The 22,643-nt window shown below is 32.6% G+C and overlaps 2 protein-coding genes across 5 annotated transcripts; both read right to left on the bottom strand.

Moving 5' to 3' along the window:
• Positions 1-5,938: 5,938 nt before the first annotated feature.
• On the bottom strand, positions 5,939-9,328 carry LOC115709945 (serine/threonine-protein kinase AtPK1/AtPK6). The gene is made up of 6 exons (XM_030638216.2): positions 8,230-9,328; positions 7,696-7,778; positions 7,491-7,611; positions 7,172-7,345; positions 6,694-6,801; positions 5,939-6,594 (listed from the first exon to the last, which is right to left on the bottom strand). The coding sequence occupies exons 1-6, from the start codon at positions 8,932-8,934 to the stop codon at positions 6,304-6,306; spliced, it is 1,482 nt and encodes a 493-aa protein (XP_030494076.2). The 5' UTR covers positions 8,935-9,328; the 3' UTR covers positions 5,939-6,303.
• Positions 9,329-10,778: 1,450 nt separating this feature from the next.
• Positions 10,779-21,883, bottom strand: LOC115709944 (transportin MOS14). Of its 4 annotated transcripts, XM_030638213.2 has the most exons (27): positions 21,512-21,883; positions 20,745-20,822; positions 20,580-20,642; positions 19,993-20,040; positions 19,747-19,893; positions 19,062-19,193; positions 18,873-18,913; positions 18,489-18,580; positions 17,880-18,007; positions 17,047-17,122; positions 16,822-16,942; positions 16,646-16,745; positions 15,732-15,813; positions 14,944-15,026; positions 14,756-14,875; positions 14,259-14,310; positions 13,996-14,151; positions 13,752-13,875; positions 13,562-13,643; positions 13,367-13,455; positions 13,212-13,286; positions 13,032-13,086; positions 12,389-12,508; positions 12,194-12,286; positions 11,953-12,098; positions 11,606-11,783; positions 10,779-11,489 (listed from the first exon to the last, which is right to left on the bottom strand). In XM_030638213.2, the coding sequence occupies exons 1-27, from the start codon at positions 21,632-21,634 to the stop codon at positions 11,217-11,219; spliced, it is 2,877 nt and encodes a 958-aa protein (XP_030494073.2). In that variant the 5' UTR covers positions 21,635-21,883; the 3' UTR covers positions 10,779-11,216. The 4 variants fall into 4 exon arrangements, with proteins under 4 accessions (XP_030494073.2, XP_030494074.2, XP_060968078.1 ...); XM_030638214.2 differs by lacking the exon at positions 21,512-21,883 and having other exon boundaries at positions 20,580-20,654; positions 20,745-20,801; XM_061112095.1 differs by lacking the exons at positions 20,745-20,822; positions 21,512-21,883 and having other exon boundaries at positions 20,576-20,654.
• Between the last annotated feature and the right edge of the window lie 760 nt (positions 21,884-22,643).

Raw genomic sequence — 22,643 nt, 5'->3', positions numbered from 1 at the left:
GTAGAGCATTCGAAAGGATACCCCACCAAAGAAATTTATGTCTTTCTAAAATTTTGGAGTTCCAAAGTTTGTTCCACAAGGTAGGCGCAACCACACAGGCAGGGGCTCTCTCAGAAGCCTGTATTAAGTAAGCAGACTTTGTTGTGAATTGGCCGCTCGCTTCCTTGGTCCAAATCCATCTATCAATCCCCTGACCACAAGGCTTTCCCTCTTTCAGTATATATGCTAGTAACAGTATCATGGTCAATCTAATTGTTGATCTTAAAATATTTAGACTAGAAATTTATCTGTTATAAGTATGTTTAAAACACCACATAATTATCTAAAATTGTTATAACTATCAAATTTTGACAACATATAATTTATTTTTTTATTTAGATTCTTTTTGCCTTTTTAAATTATTCATAATTGGTATTTATATATCATACACAATAAAATATAAATTTATAAGAATCAATTTATATAACTAATAATTTTTTGTGATACATTTGGTAAGTTCTCCTAATTAATTAGGCAACATAAGTTGAGTCTTTGACATTTTCACTTTATAGTTTTTTGTTATTTATTATTATTATTTATTTTTTATTTTTTATTTTTTTTTTTTGTATTTGAATCATTTTTTAAGGGTATAATACATTTAATTTTATTTTTTCAATTATTATTTTTTGTATTGGAGAGAAATTTATAAATATTTAATTAACTAAATTTTTCAACTAAAAATAAAAAATAAAAAAAATTGTACCACGCTAATCATTTAACTAAAGTAAGAACTACCACAAATGAGCTCACTTGACAATAATTTCTAGACCAGTTAAAAACTTTTGATAACTAGAGTTAATATACAATCTTAGTTATATTGCAATTATTGATCGTAAAATACCCAAAGTGACAATTCGATTGTTGAACATGTTTGAAACACTCTGTAATTATCTAAAGTTGTCATAACTATCACAAGTGAATGAGATCTACAGTAATCGAGATTGATCAAAAAAAAATTGAGTGAAAAATATTTCATCTATTTATTATTTAATTTTATAGAGCCACAACTTCTTATTTGTTTATTATTTATTATTATCTTATTTTACTGTTCACCGTTATACTTGATGTAATGCAACAACCAATATATATTAACAGGAAAAAAAAATGAAAGACTACTCACCACAACAATCACAAACCTGTGGTCATTTTCTCGCTTCCATGGCAAAGAAGAAAAGAGTGATTCGAAAGCCTGTAACTCGATTGAATCTCGTGGACCCCCTTCAATCCAAGATGATTTGCATAATTCAGAGGAGAATGTTGGTTTGGAAGGCCTTGAGTTGGTTACTCAAGCTTTACAATCTGGAGATGTATTATCGAGATTGATCATGATATGACAGAAGAGAATAGCATTGAGAAGGAGATTTGAGATGAGAAATCTAGTTGGGCTGAAGAGGTCGAACAGGAGGAATTCCATTTGAACTCTCAACAACATTGGAAGAAATTCACTGAAGGTAAAATTTCTTTCAAAGAACCTAATCTGACCTATACAGAACCCATTTTGAAAGACAATAAGAAAATAGCTCAAGTAGTTTTAGATGAGGTTAAATTGCGAACCGCAATGGGAAGTGTAGCAGTAGTGTGTATGGTGTTAGGAGCTAATCTTCTTTTTGCTGTTTTCGAAGATTTTATTAAATGCAAATGGGTAAAATAGGGATTGCATAGATCTTATTTTTAAGGATGGAGTGCTCCGATTCGATTGAAAGCCAATTATTGTGCGACTGTGGACAACCATTTTTACAGCATTATGTCTTGTAAAATCAGTTCCTTTCTAGATTTGATTACATGATCTAGGACTTTACTACTGGGAAAGTAAGTGTCTATGAGCTATAGTTAGCATGATTGGTAAATTAATCATGGCTGATAGGGTTACAAGGGAGAGTTACATGGTTAAATTTTCTAGGGTGCTAGTGGGGATGGACATAACAAATGAGCCACCGATAAGTATTCAATTCTTGAATGAACATGGTAAACTTATTGAGCATGAGGTACACTAGGAGTGGCTTCTTGTTCAATGTAAAGCATGTCGTGGCTATGGCCACATTATGGTCGATTGTAGGAAGTACACAAAAAAGTTCAGGCCTAAAGAAGGTGGAAGCTCAAACTATGCATCAGTCTTCCAAAGCTGATGAGATAGAGAAAGGGATCATATTTGATGCTCCAGGAAACAATGTAGCAAGTCCAGAGTTGGTAAATGAGTCATTGATAACAAAGGAAAATTTGAAAGAAGCTCCTAATGTTGATGAGGTTTTTGATCAAGGAGAAATTATCTCTAAGGGAGAAGCTAGTTTGGAGGGAAGAGGGAAAGTGAGAAAAGAATGGAAGGTAAGAAGTGTTCAATTGGTGAATGATGTAGGAGGTAAGACTCTTAATTTTAATGATTTTGATATTCTGCATTTACAGCATGGGTGTGATAAAAGTGACATTGTTACTGAGAGTTCAACTAATGATAATTGTAATATCTTAAGGTGGAATGTTAGAGGCCTTAATAGTAATAAAAAGCAAGAGGCTATGATTAATGTGTGTAGAATAAGGAGAATTGGGTTTGGTGCTTTGCTTGAAACTAAGATGAGGGGTAGGTAATAAAATGATTGATGCAATTTTAGCTAATTTCCATGGCTAGAACTTTCATTCTAGTCCGATTGTTGAAGATAGAAGTCTGCTTATATGGAGGAATAAGTTTGTTAGAGTCTCTGTGTTAGAAGAAACAAATCAGTATGTTCATTTCCTTGTTAAGATGGCTTGTTATACGAGTGAGTTTTGTGCTACTTTTGTTTATGGCTCAAATACCTTAGAAGAGAGAAAGTTGCTTTAGATTGGCTTGTCTAAGCTTCAGTTTCCAGATAATTCGTGGTTTATAATGGGGAACTTTAATGCAGTATTTGAATATGGTGACAAATGTAGGGCTAATCAGATCACTAGAGCTGAAATAGAAGACGCGAACAATTGCTGGCTTTAGGGTTGGCTGGCAGATTGCACAGATCCATATCACATTTTACTTAATCTAATAATCAAGATACTAAGGACCGAATATACTCGAGAATTGAGCATGTGCTCAAAAATAAAGAGTGGTTAAATATGTTTCCTAATTCTTCTACTAATATGAATTGAAAGACTGTGTCTAATTATTGTTCTTGTGTGGTCTTTTCATCTGTAGTCTAAGATATTTGTTTCAAACCTTTCAGATTTTTTAATTTCTGGACTGAACACAAAGATTTCAAAAAAATGGTGATGGAGAGTTGGAGCAAGCTAGGGCACGGGTGTACTTCGTAAATGTTTGGTTGTTGCCCACATTGCATGTATCTTCTGTGGATTGATGTTTGGTGGTGTTTGCTATTATGACCAAGCTAGATTGTGACATTGGCCGCCTCATATATAGAAATTTCAAGTTCATTTCTCAAATGTGAACCGCAAGTAGAATGGCACATGGTGCTCTAATTATAGCCTTGCGCTGTCAACGTGGCACACAGTCTATGGATGGGGATATCATTACAATCAACAAAAATGATTTCGCGAAAATATTTCTATGATTTCCCCCAGCCATCCCTCACTCCTCCAAAAGAGACTCGCAAGCTTCATAACGAGAATGACCCAACTGAGGGTGAAGAAGGTGAAGATGAGGAAGATGTTGTATCTGAACCAAGTGAATTGCACCCTCTACCATTGCAAATTGAGGCGTCCATCGATGTGCATACTCATGCCACTCATGACCGGTTGGATTATTTGATTCGGCAAAATCAATACATAATCCAGTCGCAGCACGCTTAAGGTTACGTAATATGTATGTATATACTATACTAGTGTATAACCATTCAGTGGCGGACTTAGAATATAATTTTAGGGTGGGCTAACTAAAATTTATACTGAAAATTTAAAATAATAATTTTTAAAAACAATATATATTATATTTTTTTACTTAAATCTCAGATAAAATTATTATATAGATTGGAACAAATTTTAGCATTTAAATAATTATATGACATTTGATAATTCTTGTGTTTTGTTTTTTTATGTGGGAATTTGTATTAATTAATTATAGATTAAATATAATTTATTAAAATAATAAGTTTTTTTCCAAAAAAAAGTTATTTGTACTTCAAATACTCTATGTTTAGGGTCGACCCTAAGTAATAATGGGCTTTAAACAAAATTTAAGTACGTGTTTTATCTAAAGTAAAATGTAAGTATTATTGGACCTCTTTTACAAAAATTTTCAAAAAATGCTATTTTTTTTTTCAATATAAAAAAAATATGTTATATAAAAAATTTGGACACTGGGTTAAAGTGGGCCCTAAGCACAGGCTTAGTCCGCCTTAGCCCGGATCGGGCCTGCCTATGTTATTACTTTGTAGATTTTTTTTCAAAAGAGTAGATTTATATATATATATATATATATATATAAATAAATAAAAAAGAAGATAGAGCTAAGTGGAAAATCAGATTCAAAATCAAGTCTACCAAGTATCGAAAAAACACCTACACAAACCATTATTTTATAAAAATTTATGCCTTATATACCTTAAATTTATAAATATTTTTTTAATTTAGATATTTTTAAGGATATATATATATATGATATGTATGGACAATAGTAGATAATAACTAGTACCGAATGTATGGATTGAGTATGCAGTATGAACTTTAAATTTTTAGTCACAATTTATTTTGACACAAGTTTGACGAATGATTTTTTTAGTTTTGTATTATTAGATTTACGCTTCTACTTTGAATTTCAAATGTTTTTCTTTTTCTATAAAGAATTTGGGTGATAAAAAAACAAAATAAATTAAATAACAAAAATAAAATGTTGACCAAGAGTTGATCGGGTCAACACGTTGATCCTACCAACCCAGTCAACCTGAACCCGCAAATCGTAAACCATTTTACAAATCGGGTCCATGAACAATTTTTTAAACGCAAAACTCGCGAACTTAAAATTTGATTAACCCGCCTGATGTTCAACTCTATTAGCTATAAGGTAGAAGAAGGAAAAAAATGGAAAAATATTGATTTGAGAACATACCTCGAATAAAAACGAATTTAGAAAAAAACAAATATTTCTAAATTAATGTATTAACGTAGTTAATTCATTTCATATTTTTAGTACACATTTCAATTTTACTTTTAACATACTTAAAATGGAATTTTTTTTTCTCTAAAAAGTAATTTTGATTTTTTTTTATTTTTTTTAGAACAGTGGTGTAAATTGAAAAGGCATTTTGATTAACTCAACGGTAAGATGAACAAAAAAAAAAGTGTGATTATAATATCGAATAGCAGAAATAGTTGTTTTTTTTTCCTGAACTGTTATCTTTGTATAATTTTGGTCCTCAAATTTTGTTGTGGGCAACACTTGCCCAAACTATAGCAAATGTGGTTACATGCATAGTCTTTTCTTTTAATTGAAAAGGATTACATGCATAGTTATGATTTATTTAACTATCTGAACTGGCTAAAATAGAAATTATTATCACTGAATATGTAAACATTAGCTCTAAATATACAAATACATATTTTCTTAATTTGAAGTGTACGTATTTCTATATGGACTTTCAAATCACACAATATTAGTCTATCATATTTGTTACATAGCACCTACTTAAAAAATAAACAATATGCAACAAAAATAGAAAATTAAAGTTCAAAATTCTACTAGATTAATAGTTAGGTAGGGAAAGAACTTTTTGTCCTAGTAATACAAATATAATTTGAACAACTACTTAATCCTTAAGGCATAAGTATAAAGATAATTCTTTTATGAGTTTTTGTGGCACAAAAGAAAAGAGTTGGGCGGCCAAAAAAAGAGAACCAAATGTTGAAAGAAAAGAGTGATCTTTCATCTCATCTTATTTGAGAGATGCAACTTTAACTTCTACTGCTAATAACTACTGTACTTGATTGATTTGGGTCAAAGAATAAGAAGGATAAATACTCTTCAAGACGTTTCTGCCAAGTTAAAGCTAATACAACAACCTTTTCAAAAAAAAGCTAATACAACAAGAAGCAAGCATAGCATCTGTGCTGATCATGAAAGTTCAATCCCCAAGGATTGCATTCATGAATAACAAGTTTCAAGACTCCTTAACCATCTTAGTCAGACTAGAATAAAATGTACATGAGCAATTATGATAAGACTTTTTAAGGTAAGTTATGTTACAAATGAATCATATGGAGAGATAATTTATTCAAATGTGCCCATTTCCCCTTTCATATATATATATATATATATATATATCTTTTTATCTTCTGTTCTTTTTGATGGGAGGATCAAATTGAATCAGATGAGAGCCAAGGGTTTGGTGCTACATAAGTATAACCTTGGAAATACTCACCTGTAGTTGGTGTGGATGCTGGTGAATCAACAAGAGGCATTACTGTCCAGCACTTGTCAAAGTTGGCTATACAATCTTTCCCATTCACCTCTGGCTTGAACTTTGGTGTGATTTCCCTGGCTTCCAATTTCTTCCAGTTAATGGTTCGAAACCATTTATGAGCTTTGATCTCGTCCCCTCCGCTAGGTCCACTGCCTAACCTTCTTGATGGTTCCTTTTGCAGTAACTGAAGCAATAAAGAGAGTGAGTAGAGTACTCATCCACAAGTTGGAAGTTTTTGTTTGGCAAAGTAAAAAGGGATTGAGAAAGGACAGTTTATACTTACTCCTTTAAGTAATGAGTGAGCTTCACTGGTAAGATAAGGTGGAAGTTTCATTTTCTCTTTAATGATTTTCTCTTGAAGTTTCTTTCTATTTTCATGGGTATATGGTGGCTGCATAATGAAAGTAAAATGGATTGAAAATACAAGGTTAGTGGAGTAGTGGTAAGAAAAGTTTGCAGACCATTATTCAAAGAACTCTTAAGGAATAACTACACAATACAGAGACAATGCACTGAAAAAGGAAAGTCTTAGGAGATGATGAATAATAATCATATCAAATGTTTGGTGTATGAAGACACTCAAAAATCAAGTCGATCTAACAAAGTTCAAACCCAACTTCACAGCCTATTGGAAAGCTATAAATTCAACAGACTATTTGTAGACACTTGTCCAAAAATAAGAAACAATGAGTAAATGACAGTGGAAGACAGATAAAATATATAGAACTCCAAAAGGGAAGAATGTTTTAGAGTTTTCTAACCTTCCCAGTTAGCATCTCATACAAGAGTATTCCGACACTCCACCAATCTGCGTCTTTGTTGTGACCTTTAGATTGCAAGATTTCTGGAGCCATGTATTCTGTTGTTCCACACATTGAATTTGACCTGCTTGATTCATCGATTTCTTTAGCTAGTCCAAAATCAGTCAGCAGAATCTGTACCACAACAAGTAAACAAATTAGAGACGAAACAAGTTGTTGACACAAAACTAAAAAAAAATTAAACCCAAGAAAACTATGTATCATAACAAGCCTTGCAAGTTTCTACAAACAGAATTGAGTTAATGAGCAGGGCCATTACATGTCCGTCGGCGTCCATGAGAATATTTTCAGGCTTAAGATCCCGATGAACAATCCCGCATTTATGAAGATGGGAAACTGCTGTCACTATCTCGGCAGTATAAAACCTTGCATCATCCTCACTATTCAAGACACCGAAAGCCAAAATCAAAATATGATAACACAAAACCACAATCAAAGCTTCAAAGTTTTCAAAAGTAAAGTACCTGAAGATACCCTGGCGGTACAATTGAAAGAAGAGATGGCCTCCATTGACAAAATCGAGGATCAAATAAAGCTTAGACTTGGTCTGTGCAAAAAGAACAAAAAAAACTAGTAAAGATCATACTCACAAAATCACACAGTAACATATAATGAAATAATAACTCCAATATGACGGGTAAATTTCAACAAGTGCAACTTTTAATGTCTATAATAACACAAAAGAAGTTCTGGCACAATTTAGTGAGCTATTATTACACTTTTGCCTGCAAAAGACATAACTTTGAAAGAAGAAGCAAAAAAAATGTCTATATGAGAATATAAGTAACAGACCTTGCTCCTCAAGAGACGTAATTTATAAAAATAAATAATGAAGCATACATAATAAGTTATTAAGATTAAGATCAAAATTTGAAACTTCGATTATGGTTTTGTGTTTTATCATATTTTGATTGAATGGAAAAAGTAGCAAGAAATGTGAAACTGAAAATGAAGGGTAAAACCCAAAACTAAGAAATGGGTATTGATAACTGAGGTACCTGAAAAGAATAGCGGAGCGGAACAATGAAAGGGTGAACAACTTTGGTGAGAATATCCCTCTCAGCTCTCATGTAATCAACATGGTTCTTCTTAATAATGGTATCTTTCCTCATAACTTTCATGGCATAGATCCCATCCCCACCACCATTACCATTACCATTACCATCATCATTACAACAATTCTTCTTTCTGACCTGAAACACCTTCCCAAACGCACCCTTCCCCACAACCCTCATAATCTCAAAATCCCCAGGCCCAATCTTCACATCACTACTCCCACTCCCCACCGGACTCTGGCTGATCTTTTCACCGCAAACGACGTCGTTTGGGTCCCTGTTTTCAGGGTTGGTTTCTTCTCCATCTTCATCATCATCATCATCTTCTTCATCTTCTTCATCCAATTCCAAATCGAATTGTTGGGTTTGAGCAGAGGCGTAGCGAGGGGACGGACCCACGAAGGAGTGGGACCGATTGTGGATGATATAGGGTTGTTGCTGTTGTTGTTGTTGTGGTTGTGGTTGTGGGTCCCCATGAAAAGGGTTGGATGTGGAAGTGGAAGGGGTTGGGGGACCGAAGACATCGTTGAAGTCGAAGTCTTGAGCTGCAGAGGAGGTAGGTGGGGAAGAAGATGGGATGGTGAGGTTGCTGAGCTTGGCTGCCAGGAGGGAATGGTAAGTCTTCTTCTGGTTTTCAGAGGACACCATTTTCAACTTGGGGTATGTAATGAGATTGTGAGAGAAATGTAATGCAAAAAGCAAAGGAGAAAGGGGTTACATCTTGGGTTTTGTTCTAGTTGATTGATACTTGATTCGCAGCAGCACAGCAGGGCTACATGATATGCATACGAGTACAGAGAGAGAGAGAGAGAGAGAGAGAGAGAGAGAGGTTTGAGTGTGGCAAGCAAGTTGGGAAATGGTCAATTATTGATGTTCAATGTTTCTGTCATCTGTGTTCATTAATTGATGAATCGGTTTCTAAATAAATTTCTTATATAGAAAAGTGTAACTTTTTGTATATCAGAAAATTTATCTATATAATAGATAGAGAAGGGACTTCTTTTTGGAATATTCGATAGGAGCACATCCGCAAATTAAATGTGATCCTCTATTTAAAAAAAAAAAAAGAAAAAAAAATTACTATTTATTTGAAAATATTAAAAATTCATTTAAGAGAAAAAAAAAAAAAAAAAAAAACTAAAAACAATTTGCAATCTTTATATTATTATTAACTAGTAACAGGTTGCACTTATTTATAAAAATTTAAAATTATAAATATAAATATTAATTAGATAATAAAATCATATCAAATAAGTTTAATTTTATTTTATATATAATTTAAAAATATATATTTCAAAATAATAAATTTACATAGAAAATTCTTAAAAATTACTATAAAAAAATCATAAATATAAAAAATCACACGAAAAAATATTTTTAAATAGACTAATTAAGATTTTTGTCTCTTAAATTTTGACATGTAACAAATCAGGAACATAATTTGGCACATATCAAACTAGGATGGGCATGATTTGGTAGATATTAAAGTATGAGGAGTATGATTTAGTATATAAACAATCACTAAATTAGTAAAATTGAATGAAATTGGACAAAGGTCCTTAAATTCGATAATCTCAACAGTTTAGGAGAATTTTTAACGGTCAACAAAGTTCAGTAAGTATGATTTGGTACATGTGAAAGTTCAGGAAGCAAAAATCTTAATTAACCTTTTAAATACATGTTATAGTGAAAAAAAAGAAAAATGAGCAATTCTCACATAAAATAGACCATTAAAAAAGACAATAAATCTATAAAAAATCATACATATAATTTCAAATAACTATCATCAACATTCTTACTAAAGTCATGAAGTATTGTAAGAAACATGTTGATTCCTCCAATTCTGTTGAACTCAAGTGTTGGATGTGTCAGGCTACACTTTTTGAACTTATTCTGGTTTAATATCATACATTTATTGAAATCATTCTTTATTTTTGTAAACTAAACACTAATTTACTACTTCATATTATCTGCAAATTACTTCAACATCAAAAAATTGTTTGACTTAACATGTCAAACGATTACTGATATAATTCAAAAAAAATTCCAAAAATATCAGAAAATTATTCAATATTAAGAATAATTTCACTCAAAAAAAAAAAAAAAAAAAAAGTGATTCACAAAGAAAATTAATAGGCTTTTGTGTGAATATTATTATTAATTTGAATTAATTATTGTTTGAAAATACTTACTTAGTGACGACTTTTCATGTTAGGTTTAGTTGATATAGTTTTATATCTTAGTGGAATTATCTTTTTTTTTTTTCCAATATTAGTGAAATTAAATTTAGTATCTCATTTTTCAGATTCTTGTAATTATTTTTATATTTTATCTCTCAACCCCAAAACCCGCAAGATTCCCCATTCTATCACATGAGAAATATAACCTCAGTTTTATTAATTACCAATCATGAATTTCTTTCATCTGAACATTCTATTAGTATTTATGACTTGAAATTATCATAGTGAGGTAAAAAGAAAATTGGAAAGTCCTTTGCAATACAAATGTCAACCAAATCAACTCAAAATTTCCGTAATTTGTACAGCAATTACCCAAGTTTTATAAAAAAAAAAATATTTCCCAACTGTGAAGAAAGAAACAGCTCCTATGAAGAAAAAAATCCTTTCATAACCTTAATCTACAGCTCTATACCTTGTGATCTTTCTTACCCCAAAAAATGACAAAGCCAAGAGAAAGGAAACCACTCAAAGATCCCACAACTCATCAACATATAGATACAATTATATTGATCAACTCTCCCACCCAATATAAAGAGGCAATGATTCTCTTTAAAAATTGGAGAATCACAACAAATACTGGATTAAAAATAGAGAATAATACACAATCACTGAGGCCTGCCAAAATGGCCCCCACTTTACGTAGAACTCCAATCATGCCTATGATACAGGTATAAATATTACCCGGTGTAATCACTGTGTAATATTCAACTCAAGTGGCCTCAAAGCTCCTTGAACAATCTCCTGGACTGTTCTGTTCCGGCGACAAACATCTGATAACTCATCTATTGGGACCGCCAAAGCATTAATATCACCCCCTGATGCAGCATCTGACAATGCTTTCAAAAATCTTGAACGTTCAATCTCTGTTACAGCTGTCAAAGGAATAAGTGAAACACTTTTTTTGGCCCACTCCACTGCTTGCGCCCCATATGATCGACTCAGTGTTAATAGTGTGTATGTTACCTGGGAGAAAGACACAATGAAGTTCCAGACAAACAATAGACAAAAGGAGAGGTTGGGACTTTTATCTCAATCATGCTTCTGTCATAAAAGCTGAAATAAAAAGAAAATAGTCAAACCGTTTCTAGTCTAGAGCTTGGGAGTGCTCCAGTCAATGCAGCAATCAAAATTCTTGTGATGACGGCTCCTCGAGGGATTATTACAGAATCCCTAATAGGTAAGTACTGTTCCCCTTTGTTGGAGTTTGCCAGATCAAATATATCAGATAAGAATGTCAATATTGAATTTGAGGCTTCTCTGCAAAACCAAAGAAAAGAAATTATGTAAGTCAGTGTTTAGAATTAGACAAAGTAGGCAGTAATGATAATATGACATCAGAGACCACAAGACAAGCTAAAACAGGATTTAAAGGCATTTGCTCCTTGGAAAATGACAATGCCTTGTCAATTACAGTAAACAGACATACCGGTGCTGTATTGTAATCCCTATCATTGAACAATCTACTATTGATGGAAAGACTGGGGATGGAATAAATAATTGAGGACAATAGCGAATGCATCTGGATGCTAACAAAAAACAATCATCTGCTATATCTGGTCTGGCAGTAAATTCCTGAAAAAAATTATGCATATTGACAAACATCAGTACAAGCAGTGTCAGATCAGATGAGGAAAGCATTTAAAGTCAACAAATGTACGGCACTTTACCTGAATATTTGTAAGAATCCGAGTTGTATGCATAAAGAGTGCTTCAATTAAACTTTTCAAATAATTTGCACAGGATGGGTCAGAACCAAATATCTGCATAAAAAGATCAAATGTTAATGTATGACTTCAAATAATTAACGTTTTGTTTGAATCAGTAGCTCACAATTAACGAGAGGGAAAAAAAATAAGATTTACCTTTATGACCTCACTAGAAAGATACAGAAAACATGGTTGGTGATGTTGTTGATAAAGGCCTTGGATCTCTTCCAGCATAGCGCCAATTGTGACTCCCATGAGCCTTCCAGAGGTTCTCACCTAAAGATTAAATTAGCTGGAACCATTAATAAAAAGGATATGCAGATCCAATCCTATCAATAAAATACATCTTCATTTTTTCTAAAAGAAACAGCATTCCATTGTGTTTAATTAGTTTGGCTGGTTTGATTTGAGCGCCAGAACACTCATACGCAACACACACCCAACCATTTGAGAGCTAGATTCAAGTGTCTTTGATCATATCAATAAAATATACGAGCATACAGACATGAATAATGACCTTAGGAATATCCCTGTCATAGTTTAAAATTTCAAACTTGTCTAACAAACAAAATGAATAGTGCTCAAGGCACAATAGATTAACATTACAAACCAGATTAAAAAACAAAATGATAATTGCAGTCTCTTCAATTTATGACACGATGGATTCATCTCACAAGCTAGTCACGGAGTATATATATTATGTATATATAATCTATGAGTATATCACTACTGACATTTTATTGTTCTTTTAATTTTTAAATATTATCTTGGAGGAGTTGAGACAGGTCAGCAAACTCACAGCATATTTGCAAGCTCGGCAAAGAGACTCCATTGTCCGCATATCCCAAGCACGACTACACCAAAGTCATTTTGCGGGACAAATTAAATTTCTTAGAGAACAATGCAATTTTATTCATCCCTTAATGATATTATAATATCAAATGGTGCTATATTGGTACAAAGCATGTTAAATACTCACAGATCAAAGATGGCTTTAAAAATTGGCCATAGCCTTTGAATTGCATCTGCAACGGCTTCAGGATGGTATACATATCTAAAATAATTTTACTTGCATGTTAAAAATATTCCAAGTCACAGGAAACATGAACATTTTCAACAGGATATAGATCAAACCTGAAAATGTAGGCACACCGATCAATATGAACTGTTAACTCTCGTGCGGGTTTTTTATTTAAAACTTCTGGACCTTGGTTGACAATTTCCTGGTTTTCAGTTATTATAAGATCAATGCCCATCCTCACACTATTATGGGTATGAAAATAATGGAAAAAATGGATTGATCTATATTGTTCCGCATGTAGAACTCACTTGTAACGGAGTAATGACTGGCGTGCATAACATCCCCAAAGCTGTCTTAGCTTGCTCAGGAGGAAGCTCTGTAATAACAGTGCTGTAAAAATAATAATAATAATAATCAATAAATAAAGCAAACTCAAAGGATAATAACTGTATTTCATGTTACATTCACTTATCCCCAAAATTATCAGTAACAGTTTACCTTAATGCCTCAACAAGATGCAATGAGTCTTCAGGGGAGACTTTAAAACTACCTTCACCATTCACTGCCCTGTGATATATATGGAAGAGGCCTTCCAAAAATCCACAAAGCTTTTTCCGGCAATCTACATTATTTAAATCAAAGCTATAATTGTAGTCTTCTTTCTTCCACGTCTTTTAAGAACACAGCTCATTAACTGATTTACAAAATAGATAATAAATTGTAATCAAAAGAGACCATGTACCGTCACAAATATGTCTAAATGCTAAGGCTGCAGCTGCTGCAGAATCTTCAGATTTGCCCATGCCACTCATAAGGATTTCTATAACTGAAGGCAGTATAGATGGTCCACTAGATGCAGCATTAAGCCATTTTGAATAAGCTCCAATTGTTAGGCACACTGAAATATTATACACATCAATTGTTAAAATTAAAATTAAATTAAACTAAAAATAGTAGTAAAAGAAAAACAAAATCTACATATGAAATTTAATAATTGCATATTACCTGTTTGGAGTAGCTGGGGATGCTGTGGAAGTTTCGGAAGTAAATTCATAACCTGTGAAAATCAAACAAAGAATGTAAAATATATTTATATACACGATATGAAATTACAATTTGCAGTCATCATAGATCCACAAACAAAGCAAGAAGGCTTGATCACATTGAAATCTTCATATATAAATTTGGCCTTCTCGTGACCACATCAAAAACTATATAATGACTCGTAGGCCAAAAAGTTCCTCAATTAGGATGGCAAAAGGCAAGTATACAGCAGGGAAATTCATACAGAAGTAACAATTTTATAAACATACAAATATATTATTGTAGTTAATCAGAAACGGAAGAAGGAAACTTATCAAGAACAAATAATTGCACTAGTAATAAGATCATATATTTTAATGACAACGAATTTTAAGTAGCTTTGACCTTGTTATTAGGCAAACAGGGTTTTTCTTTTCCTGGATGAAACCAATACACAAGACATTTAAAATTAAAAATACCTGTGGCATTACTTCAGCTTCAACAACTGATACGTAATTTGAAATAGCACGGATGCAAAATAAAGCAGCCTCTGCTGGACGCCATTCACTGTGTTCAGCATTCTGATATCTGCCTACCGCCTTAAAGAAAATAATAATATTAAACAATTGTATAAAAAGGAGGATCATAACAAACAAATGATACAAACCTCAAATAGCTTCGTGTACAGAATTTTAAGTGTTGGATCACCACCTAGAACTGATGCTGCATCAATTAAGACATCTGCCACGGCTGGCAACATTGTAGTTTACTTAGAGTTAGAAATGTATACAAAGAGAGACACTCGTTAAAAAGAATAATATGGGGGGAGAGAGAGAGAGAGAGAAAAGATGCAAACTTTACAAAGCCATTTGAAAACAAGTATAAAATCTATGATATCAATTGAAACAGAACACTGCATCATATAGAAAAACCTGGCAAATCTCAAATCGATACACATATATAAATCAAGTATATATGTGTAATATGTAGTTATTATGTCAATATTTAGTAGCACAATCATTTCTTTTCACATCCATTAACTTCTGTGATCTTAAATTTCAATCATTTATCTGATTTCCTTTCGTCTCTACCTTTTTATAACTTATAGCCAATGATATATTAGAAAGAATAAAACCCAAGAAAGGGCTAACATCCAAGAGTTCAGAGTCATTCACAGCTTTGGAAGAAGAGCCATATATGTGTAAACAAACTTAAGTTTGTAGACGACATTAATAACAAAACTTTAGTCTTGAAAATTACAGAGTTAATATCTATCTACCATCCAAAATCAAAACTTAAATTCCAGTTTGAATGTTGAAATGTACACAGAAAAGGAGCAGTATCCTATGATGAATTCAGTTGCTTTTTTACACACTACACAAACAAAAACAAAAAATAAAAGCATAATGAAAAAAATAACAATAAAACCACATGTACTAAAATTCTAGAAATTACCATATCTTGTTTGTTTGAATTCCTTGAGGTCTTCATATGAAAGATCCTGATCATCTTGAGGATATTGAACTCGGAAGCTTACCTATACAGAAAAATTATAGTTGATAATGGTTGTTTACATAAACAAAATAAAACAGGAAATGAGCATGTATTGAATCATCTGCTATTTAAGGTCAATGCAGGAATTTAATCCATTATTTTTAAGACAACTGACGAACTTAAATCCTAAATATATTTTTTCAATTGATAAAGGCGTTACTATTTTTAATTTTGAAATACTAAAGCAAGAGGTTGCTTCAGACAAAACTAAATTGCCTTCTCTTTAACAATAAAACAACAAATAACATTTCTGGATATTTAAGACTACAATCAAAGAGTGCCCAGATGTTTTTAATTTGGCTTGTGAACATGGTAGCAAGAGAAGGGAGAAGGGACAATCTAGGTTGGACAATTTTTTGGTTAAATTGGTTGGAAAGAAATAGAAGAACTTTTAATATTACTGAAGGAGATTTTGGTATGGAATAACTAAGTTTTAAAGTAGCTTTGTGACTGGTGAATGTAAACAAACTCAAAGGTTTATTCTTTTCAGATTTGACGAAGACTTGAGGTTTGTTTGTAATTCATGGCCTTTGCGATACTTTATTCCCAACTCTATCAACATTAGTAGCTTCATTTCTTATCGAAAAAAATAAATGTAGAAAAGAGTATAATCATATCCAGCCTAATGCTAAAACCACCATTGTTAAATATAAGAGGACATGCTAAAGACATTGTGGAAAAAGAGAGGCTAGCAATGCATATCATTACCTTCAGACTATCTCAATAATGATTTACAAATTGCAGAAGCTGAAGGCTAAGCTTGTGACATGATTAGAGTATTACTTAAAGATGATGACATAAAAAAGGAGACTCACTAGAGATACAAGGGACTCGTAAGCTGGACGGAAAACCTGCAGCCTTCTATTTCTCTCAGCTTCAATGGATGACTCATTACCAAATGAAACATATGAATCCCTACAAAGTTGGAAAGGTATATTAGTATTCTGTTTTAAGCATATGACAGTCGAATGAGCAGTCTCAGAAATCTTACCTTTTGGTCAAGTTCACCTGAAGACTGTGCCAAAAATTGAAAGTCATTGAAGCAATATCATACTCAGGGTGTGAAGCAACTTCCAGTAATGCATGCACAATCAACATTGATTCATCAGAACCTGAGATCAGAGCACACAGTTATAATATTACATAATGAGTCTTGCTAGCCACCTTCAGATAGTGAATAAAAATATAAAACAAAATTAAAAAAATAATCAGGTACCTGTTGCAATCAGTTCAACATATGAATCACCCATGTCAGCAAATAACCGAGCAATAGCCTTCACATCTTCCTCATCCTAAACCAAAATGAAAATTAAAAGCTGATTAAAAAAAAAAAAGCAATCCATAAACTGACTTTTTTCCACTGCACAAGCAATTGAGGAGGGTCTAGCAAATAAATATTTAGATTATGCTAATTAAAGAAAGCAACATATATCTTCACCCCATCTTCGCATTTAAAAACTACCCCCAATCCAATAAAGGAGCAACATAATTGGACAATGTACCAATTACCAGAATAGTTAGAGCCAACCCAAACCCAAACCCAACGCAACAATATAATTGCAAACCAGAAAAATATTAAATAATGAATAAAGTCTTACACTATGTTTGGTAGAGGGGAGAGGAGGGAGGGAGAGGGATTGATGAATTCCCTTGTTCGGCAAGAGGGAGAGGATTGTATTTGTTGGAGGGAGACCCTTTCCCTCCAAATAAACAAATTTCTAATCCCTCCAAAAACGGAAGAATTGAAGAAAAAGACAAAAAAGCTATCTAAAATGACTTTTCTACCCTTCAAAATAAAATATATAATTATATTAAAAATGATAAATAGTAATTTTAATATTTATTTTACTCTTCATCCTTCAAACTTTATATCTAATACCAAACAATAGGAAGGAGAGTAACTATCTTCTCCATCATTCCTACTCCCCATCCTTTCAAAACTCTCCATCCATCCTACTCTCTCTCTCCTTCCTACCAAACATAGCCTTAGTCTATTAGGCTCTTAAGAAGACAAGTGCGAAAGCTTTAAGGACTGCACAAATTCGCTACCTTTGAAGAATCTCTAAGCTGTCCCTTCAGATTCATTACTTGTGGAACAATAGCTTGAATTAGAGGCATATGAACAGGAGCACCACTGTAGCTCCCGGCTGCTGTATAATGGATCAACTCAGAAATAACTGCAAACAGAAAGAGAACAAGGGACAAAAGAAACAAGTCAAAGATCCTTGAGATGTAAATAGCTGATTTTTTTTTTCGCGGCTACCTTCTCATTTCCTGAAATCTCACTACAAGTTTGTGTGGAGTTATATTCAATAACTAAATGTTATTTTTTGACACGATAATTAAATTTTATTAGATCAATAGGAGTAAAAAATTTGAATGTCTAATATTTTAGAAAGTAGTCTATAATACAAACTCCAGCCATAAGTTCTTCTATACCTATAACTATAAGATCAACAGCTTACAAAACAACACCAATGCAAGTGTATAAATTTAGACACGTCAGGTTACTTTTATATATAAACATAGACAAACATAGAAATCCATTTCCTAAGAAAATTAATAATAAAACAATAAAGTGAAAAACTATATATCCATATAGGAAACATATAATAGATGATATATTTAACATATAGCTGCATTTCTTTGGGAGACTACCATTTACTGATGCCTCTGAAAGTATCTCAGAATTCAAGCTTGAGAGAGCAGTGAGCACCAATGGGTGAGATGCAAGCACACTTCCTGGGACCCTGAAACCAGCCAAATTTTAACGAATAGTGACCATGAAATCATTTTTTACTTTGCTATTTCTGTAGAGTACAAAAAGAACACAGTTTTGAATTGTAGTACTACAATTTGCTTATTATGCATAAGAAAAAACAAAATTTATTTCCTATCTTCTTTTATGCAGATTTTAACTATAAGAATCCCAATTCATAACAGAATTATACTTTCCTTTACCCATGAAACAAAAAAGAAAAACATAAAATGTATGATGGGAGGTGAGAGGTGAGAGAGAATGTGAAAAGATAAAACACATACCCATGCTTCAGTCGAAGCCAAGAAGCAAACGCTTCTAGAACCTATATTAACAAATAAGATGAGATGATCAATAGGACACTTAAAACATGCAAGTATCCGAACAGAATCTTTTAATCAAAATATCCTCAAATCATTGTAGATTGATTTATGAGGTAGATTATGTTGCAGTAAATAAATAAATATTCCCACCTGCTCTTTAAGCTCATTAATATTCAAACAGGCTGTTAAGATATTAAGAGCAATCTCAATTTGCAATGTCAGCTCCTTTTCAAATTGGCGACGTCTTTCTGGTCGAGCTGCTATCTTATAATTAAAAACTTCCTGATCATGAGAAAAAAATAAGAAAACAAAAGATGAGCAGTGAAATCATGTATACAACTGCATAAAGCTCTGCAAATATGTATTTTATAAAGAGATAATTGAGGCTAAACTCCTTATGTCGTTTCTTATTGCAATTAACTACCTATGTAAAAAAAATAGTGGCAAAACTACCAACATTGTAGTTTTATTTCTTTCAGTTAACTACTTAACTAAGAACTTTCATGACAAAAATATCTTAGCAGTAGATTTTAATGCAGTTAACTACCTACGTAAAAACAAATTAGAATAAAAAAAATACTCAGTACTAGATTTTAAAAATAATTTTATATTTAATTTAATAATTAACTGCAAAGCAATCTACTACTTAGGTACTTTTGCCATCAATTGTTTTACATAGGTAGTAGTTGACTTCAAAAAGATCTACTATTTAGATACTTTTGCCACCAAATATTTTACAAGGTAGTTAATTGCAATATATGAAACTAGATAGGGAGTTTAACAGTAATTATCCCTTTTATAAATTATATCACAAGTCAAAAGATATATTCTTAACCTCTGGCAAAACTGTAAGCAGCTCCAAGAATGCTGGTATGTATTCTGGATGAGTGTTCATTTCATCCCGGAGCCAATTTACAATACCCCCATCCCCCCAATCTTCTGCAGGAACATATACAGCCAAGGCAGCAACTGCAATGCTAATCTATAATTCCATTTGATAAGCAAGATATCCGCTAAGCACATCAAGGTAAAACATGACTATATATGAGGTGATCTGTAAAAAATAAGAACAGAATCATACCTGTGTTCTGACTTTTGGAGGGCCCTTGTGGAACTTTCTCAGTAAATTCTGCATTTAAAACATTCATTTATTGCGAGTAATTTCTTGAGCTAAAACATTTGTATAGACAGGATCAAGCCTGAGTGTATAACAATTTGGCGACAATTTACAAAATAAATAACTAAATTGTAATGAATGCACACCAGAAGAGGGCAGCAACTTAGACTAGCTCATTCTAATTCAAACTCCACTATTTCTAATATTAACCACATCTAGAATTCAATAAAATCCAATAGACAAATCAAGACAAAGTCATGTCATATGTAAGAGAAAAGAAACAAGCCTACCATGAGAAACCATACGCATGACAATTTTACCATATAAAACAAGATTGCATTAATGAAATTATGATGGTAATCATCTTAAATACATCCTAAGGCAGTAGCAAAAGTGCTCCTCCTAATACATTGTCACATGATTGAGGACTCAAATACTTCACTCAAGATAAACAGCCATTGTCATTATAATTTCATGTTAAACTTTTTCAGCATATATACATAATAGCTAACCTTCTCCTATGTGGAAACTGAGAATGAATACTCACTCACATTTAATGAATCCCGCAATGGGCGAAAAGCTTCTGAAGGTAGTTCTTCAAAATCGCGCTGAACCTAGAACAAAGTCTCAAAACACAAACAACAGTCACACACTAAATTAAAGTTTAGCAGTTTGGATCAAAGACATCCAGAATTAATTAATTGAGCGTAACTTACCTTGCTTCTAAGAGTCTGACTACAAAAAATTAAGGTTTCTAGATTGCTAGAGGCATCATGAAGCAGGTTATCAGCCACCTATAGAAAGTTTCCATAAAAATAAGAATGAACCCAATTAGAATAGATACTACCGTAATATTCATAAAAGTCACCCATTTGTCATAAAATCAAAAGCTGTGCATTCTCAAGGGGTGCCTGAATGTTAAATTTCATAGCAGATACCAACTTCCAGCTCAAAAGCCTTCTACATTGATATTCTTTGTAGTGAACCCAACTACGAAGTATTCGTTTGAAGAAAGTGAAACTTAACCGTCAACTTCCTTTAATCTCGTGAAGCTTATACATAATCAAATAACACAGAATCAAAACAATGAATTCGCTAACCACATTACCCCTTACAATTTAATATCTTATAATCATCTATAACTAAAACCAGTAAAACTGTTTTCCGTATCCACCATTTTCTCTACAAAACAAAAATCACTCCTCAGCTCAATTAAAAGCAATATAAGCCCTAAGAACTCAAAGTCGCCAAATTTACAAACTCAAACAATACCAAAACCAATACAAAACAATTCTTTTCAAAAAGAAAAAAGAAAAAACAAAATATAATCCCATCTAATTTCTTGAACAATAACCAAATCAATGCTAAATCGCCAAGACAAGTGAAGGAATCAAAGTCCAATAGAAATCCAAATCCGAAAAGGTGAAGAAAAGCATCGTTGATAGGTCAAAAATCCCCAAAGAGGAGATAAACGACAGGTCACCTGCCAAGCGTCGAGGGTGCGCTGAAAATCCTGGAGCCATCGATCGGCTTCCATACGAACCGCTGCATCAGGATGATGATATAGTGCATTTAGGGCTTGTTTGACAGAGCTCTGGAGGTCCATGGTTCGAAAACTCGGACCGATAACTGGAGACTGACTGAACCCCGCTCTTCCTGGATTTGTTTCTTTATCTCTCTCTCTCTCTCTCTGTTTTTTCTTTTCTTACTTTCTTTGGGTCTTTTTTTATTTTTATTTAACAAAAAAAAAAGGGGGGGATTTTTGGCGCCCGGTGAGGGGAGGGTTGGGGTTGATCAGAGAAGGGAAAAAATGAAATGGGCCGTCGGATTGGGGTCTGTGGCGTTTTGACTCTTTTGGTCAATTAGAGCTGAGGGACTAAAGCAAGGAAGATGGTTTAGGGGCTGTGTACACGTGGCGTGAGATTAGGTGGGTTGGGCAATTTGTAAGTGGATCCCACTGGACAGATTGTCAATGTTGAACTCTTCGTTGGAAAATATTATTTTAAACTTCAGAAATAGGAGTAACAATAGGGTCCGTGAAATTAAAAATTTGGATATTTGCTAGTAAGAGTACTAAAATTTTCCATTAAAAAGAAACAAAAAAAAAAAAACAAAATTTCTAAGTGCATATTTGGCATCATAACTAAAAAACTGTTTTTTGTTTTTAAAAACAGAAAATTATTTTTAAAAACAATTTGGCTTGTTTGGCCTTGTTTTTTAAAAACAGTTTTCAGAAAACAAAGTTACAAAAAACAAGAATTTTGAAAACAACAAAATGTTGTTTTCTGTTTTAAAAACCAATTCACTTTAGGTCAATATTGTTTTTAAAAATCACTAACCAAACGTGACTTGTGTTTTAAAAACTTCAAAAATTATTTTTTGTTCTCATTTCTAAAAACAATTTTTTAAAACAAAAAACAGAAAACAATACCAAACATGCTCTAACATTTTTCCGAAACTAACAAAAATCTGAATATAATAGTGTCTGCATACCAATAAGAATAAGATTATTACAGATTCTACGATAAAAAAAAATCAAGATTGTCGAGCAATATAATAAGTAACACGATTTGCTAAAACTTTTACAAAACGCAAAAAGATATGCCTCATAGATG

Source organism: Cannabis sativa, chromosome 3 (assembly GCF_029168945.1).
Source record: "Cannabis sativa cultivar Pink pepper isolate KNU-18-1 chromosome 3, ASM2916894v1, whole genome shotgun sequence".
NCBI classification, from domain to species: Eukaryota; Viridiplantae; Streptophyta; class Magnoliopsida; order Rosales; family Cannabaceae; genus Cannabis; species Cannabis sativa.
Note: the sequence above shows the minus strand (reverse complement) of the source record. Positions and strands in the feature narration are given on the sequence as shown.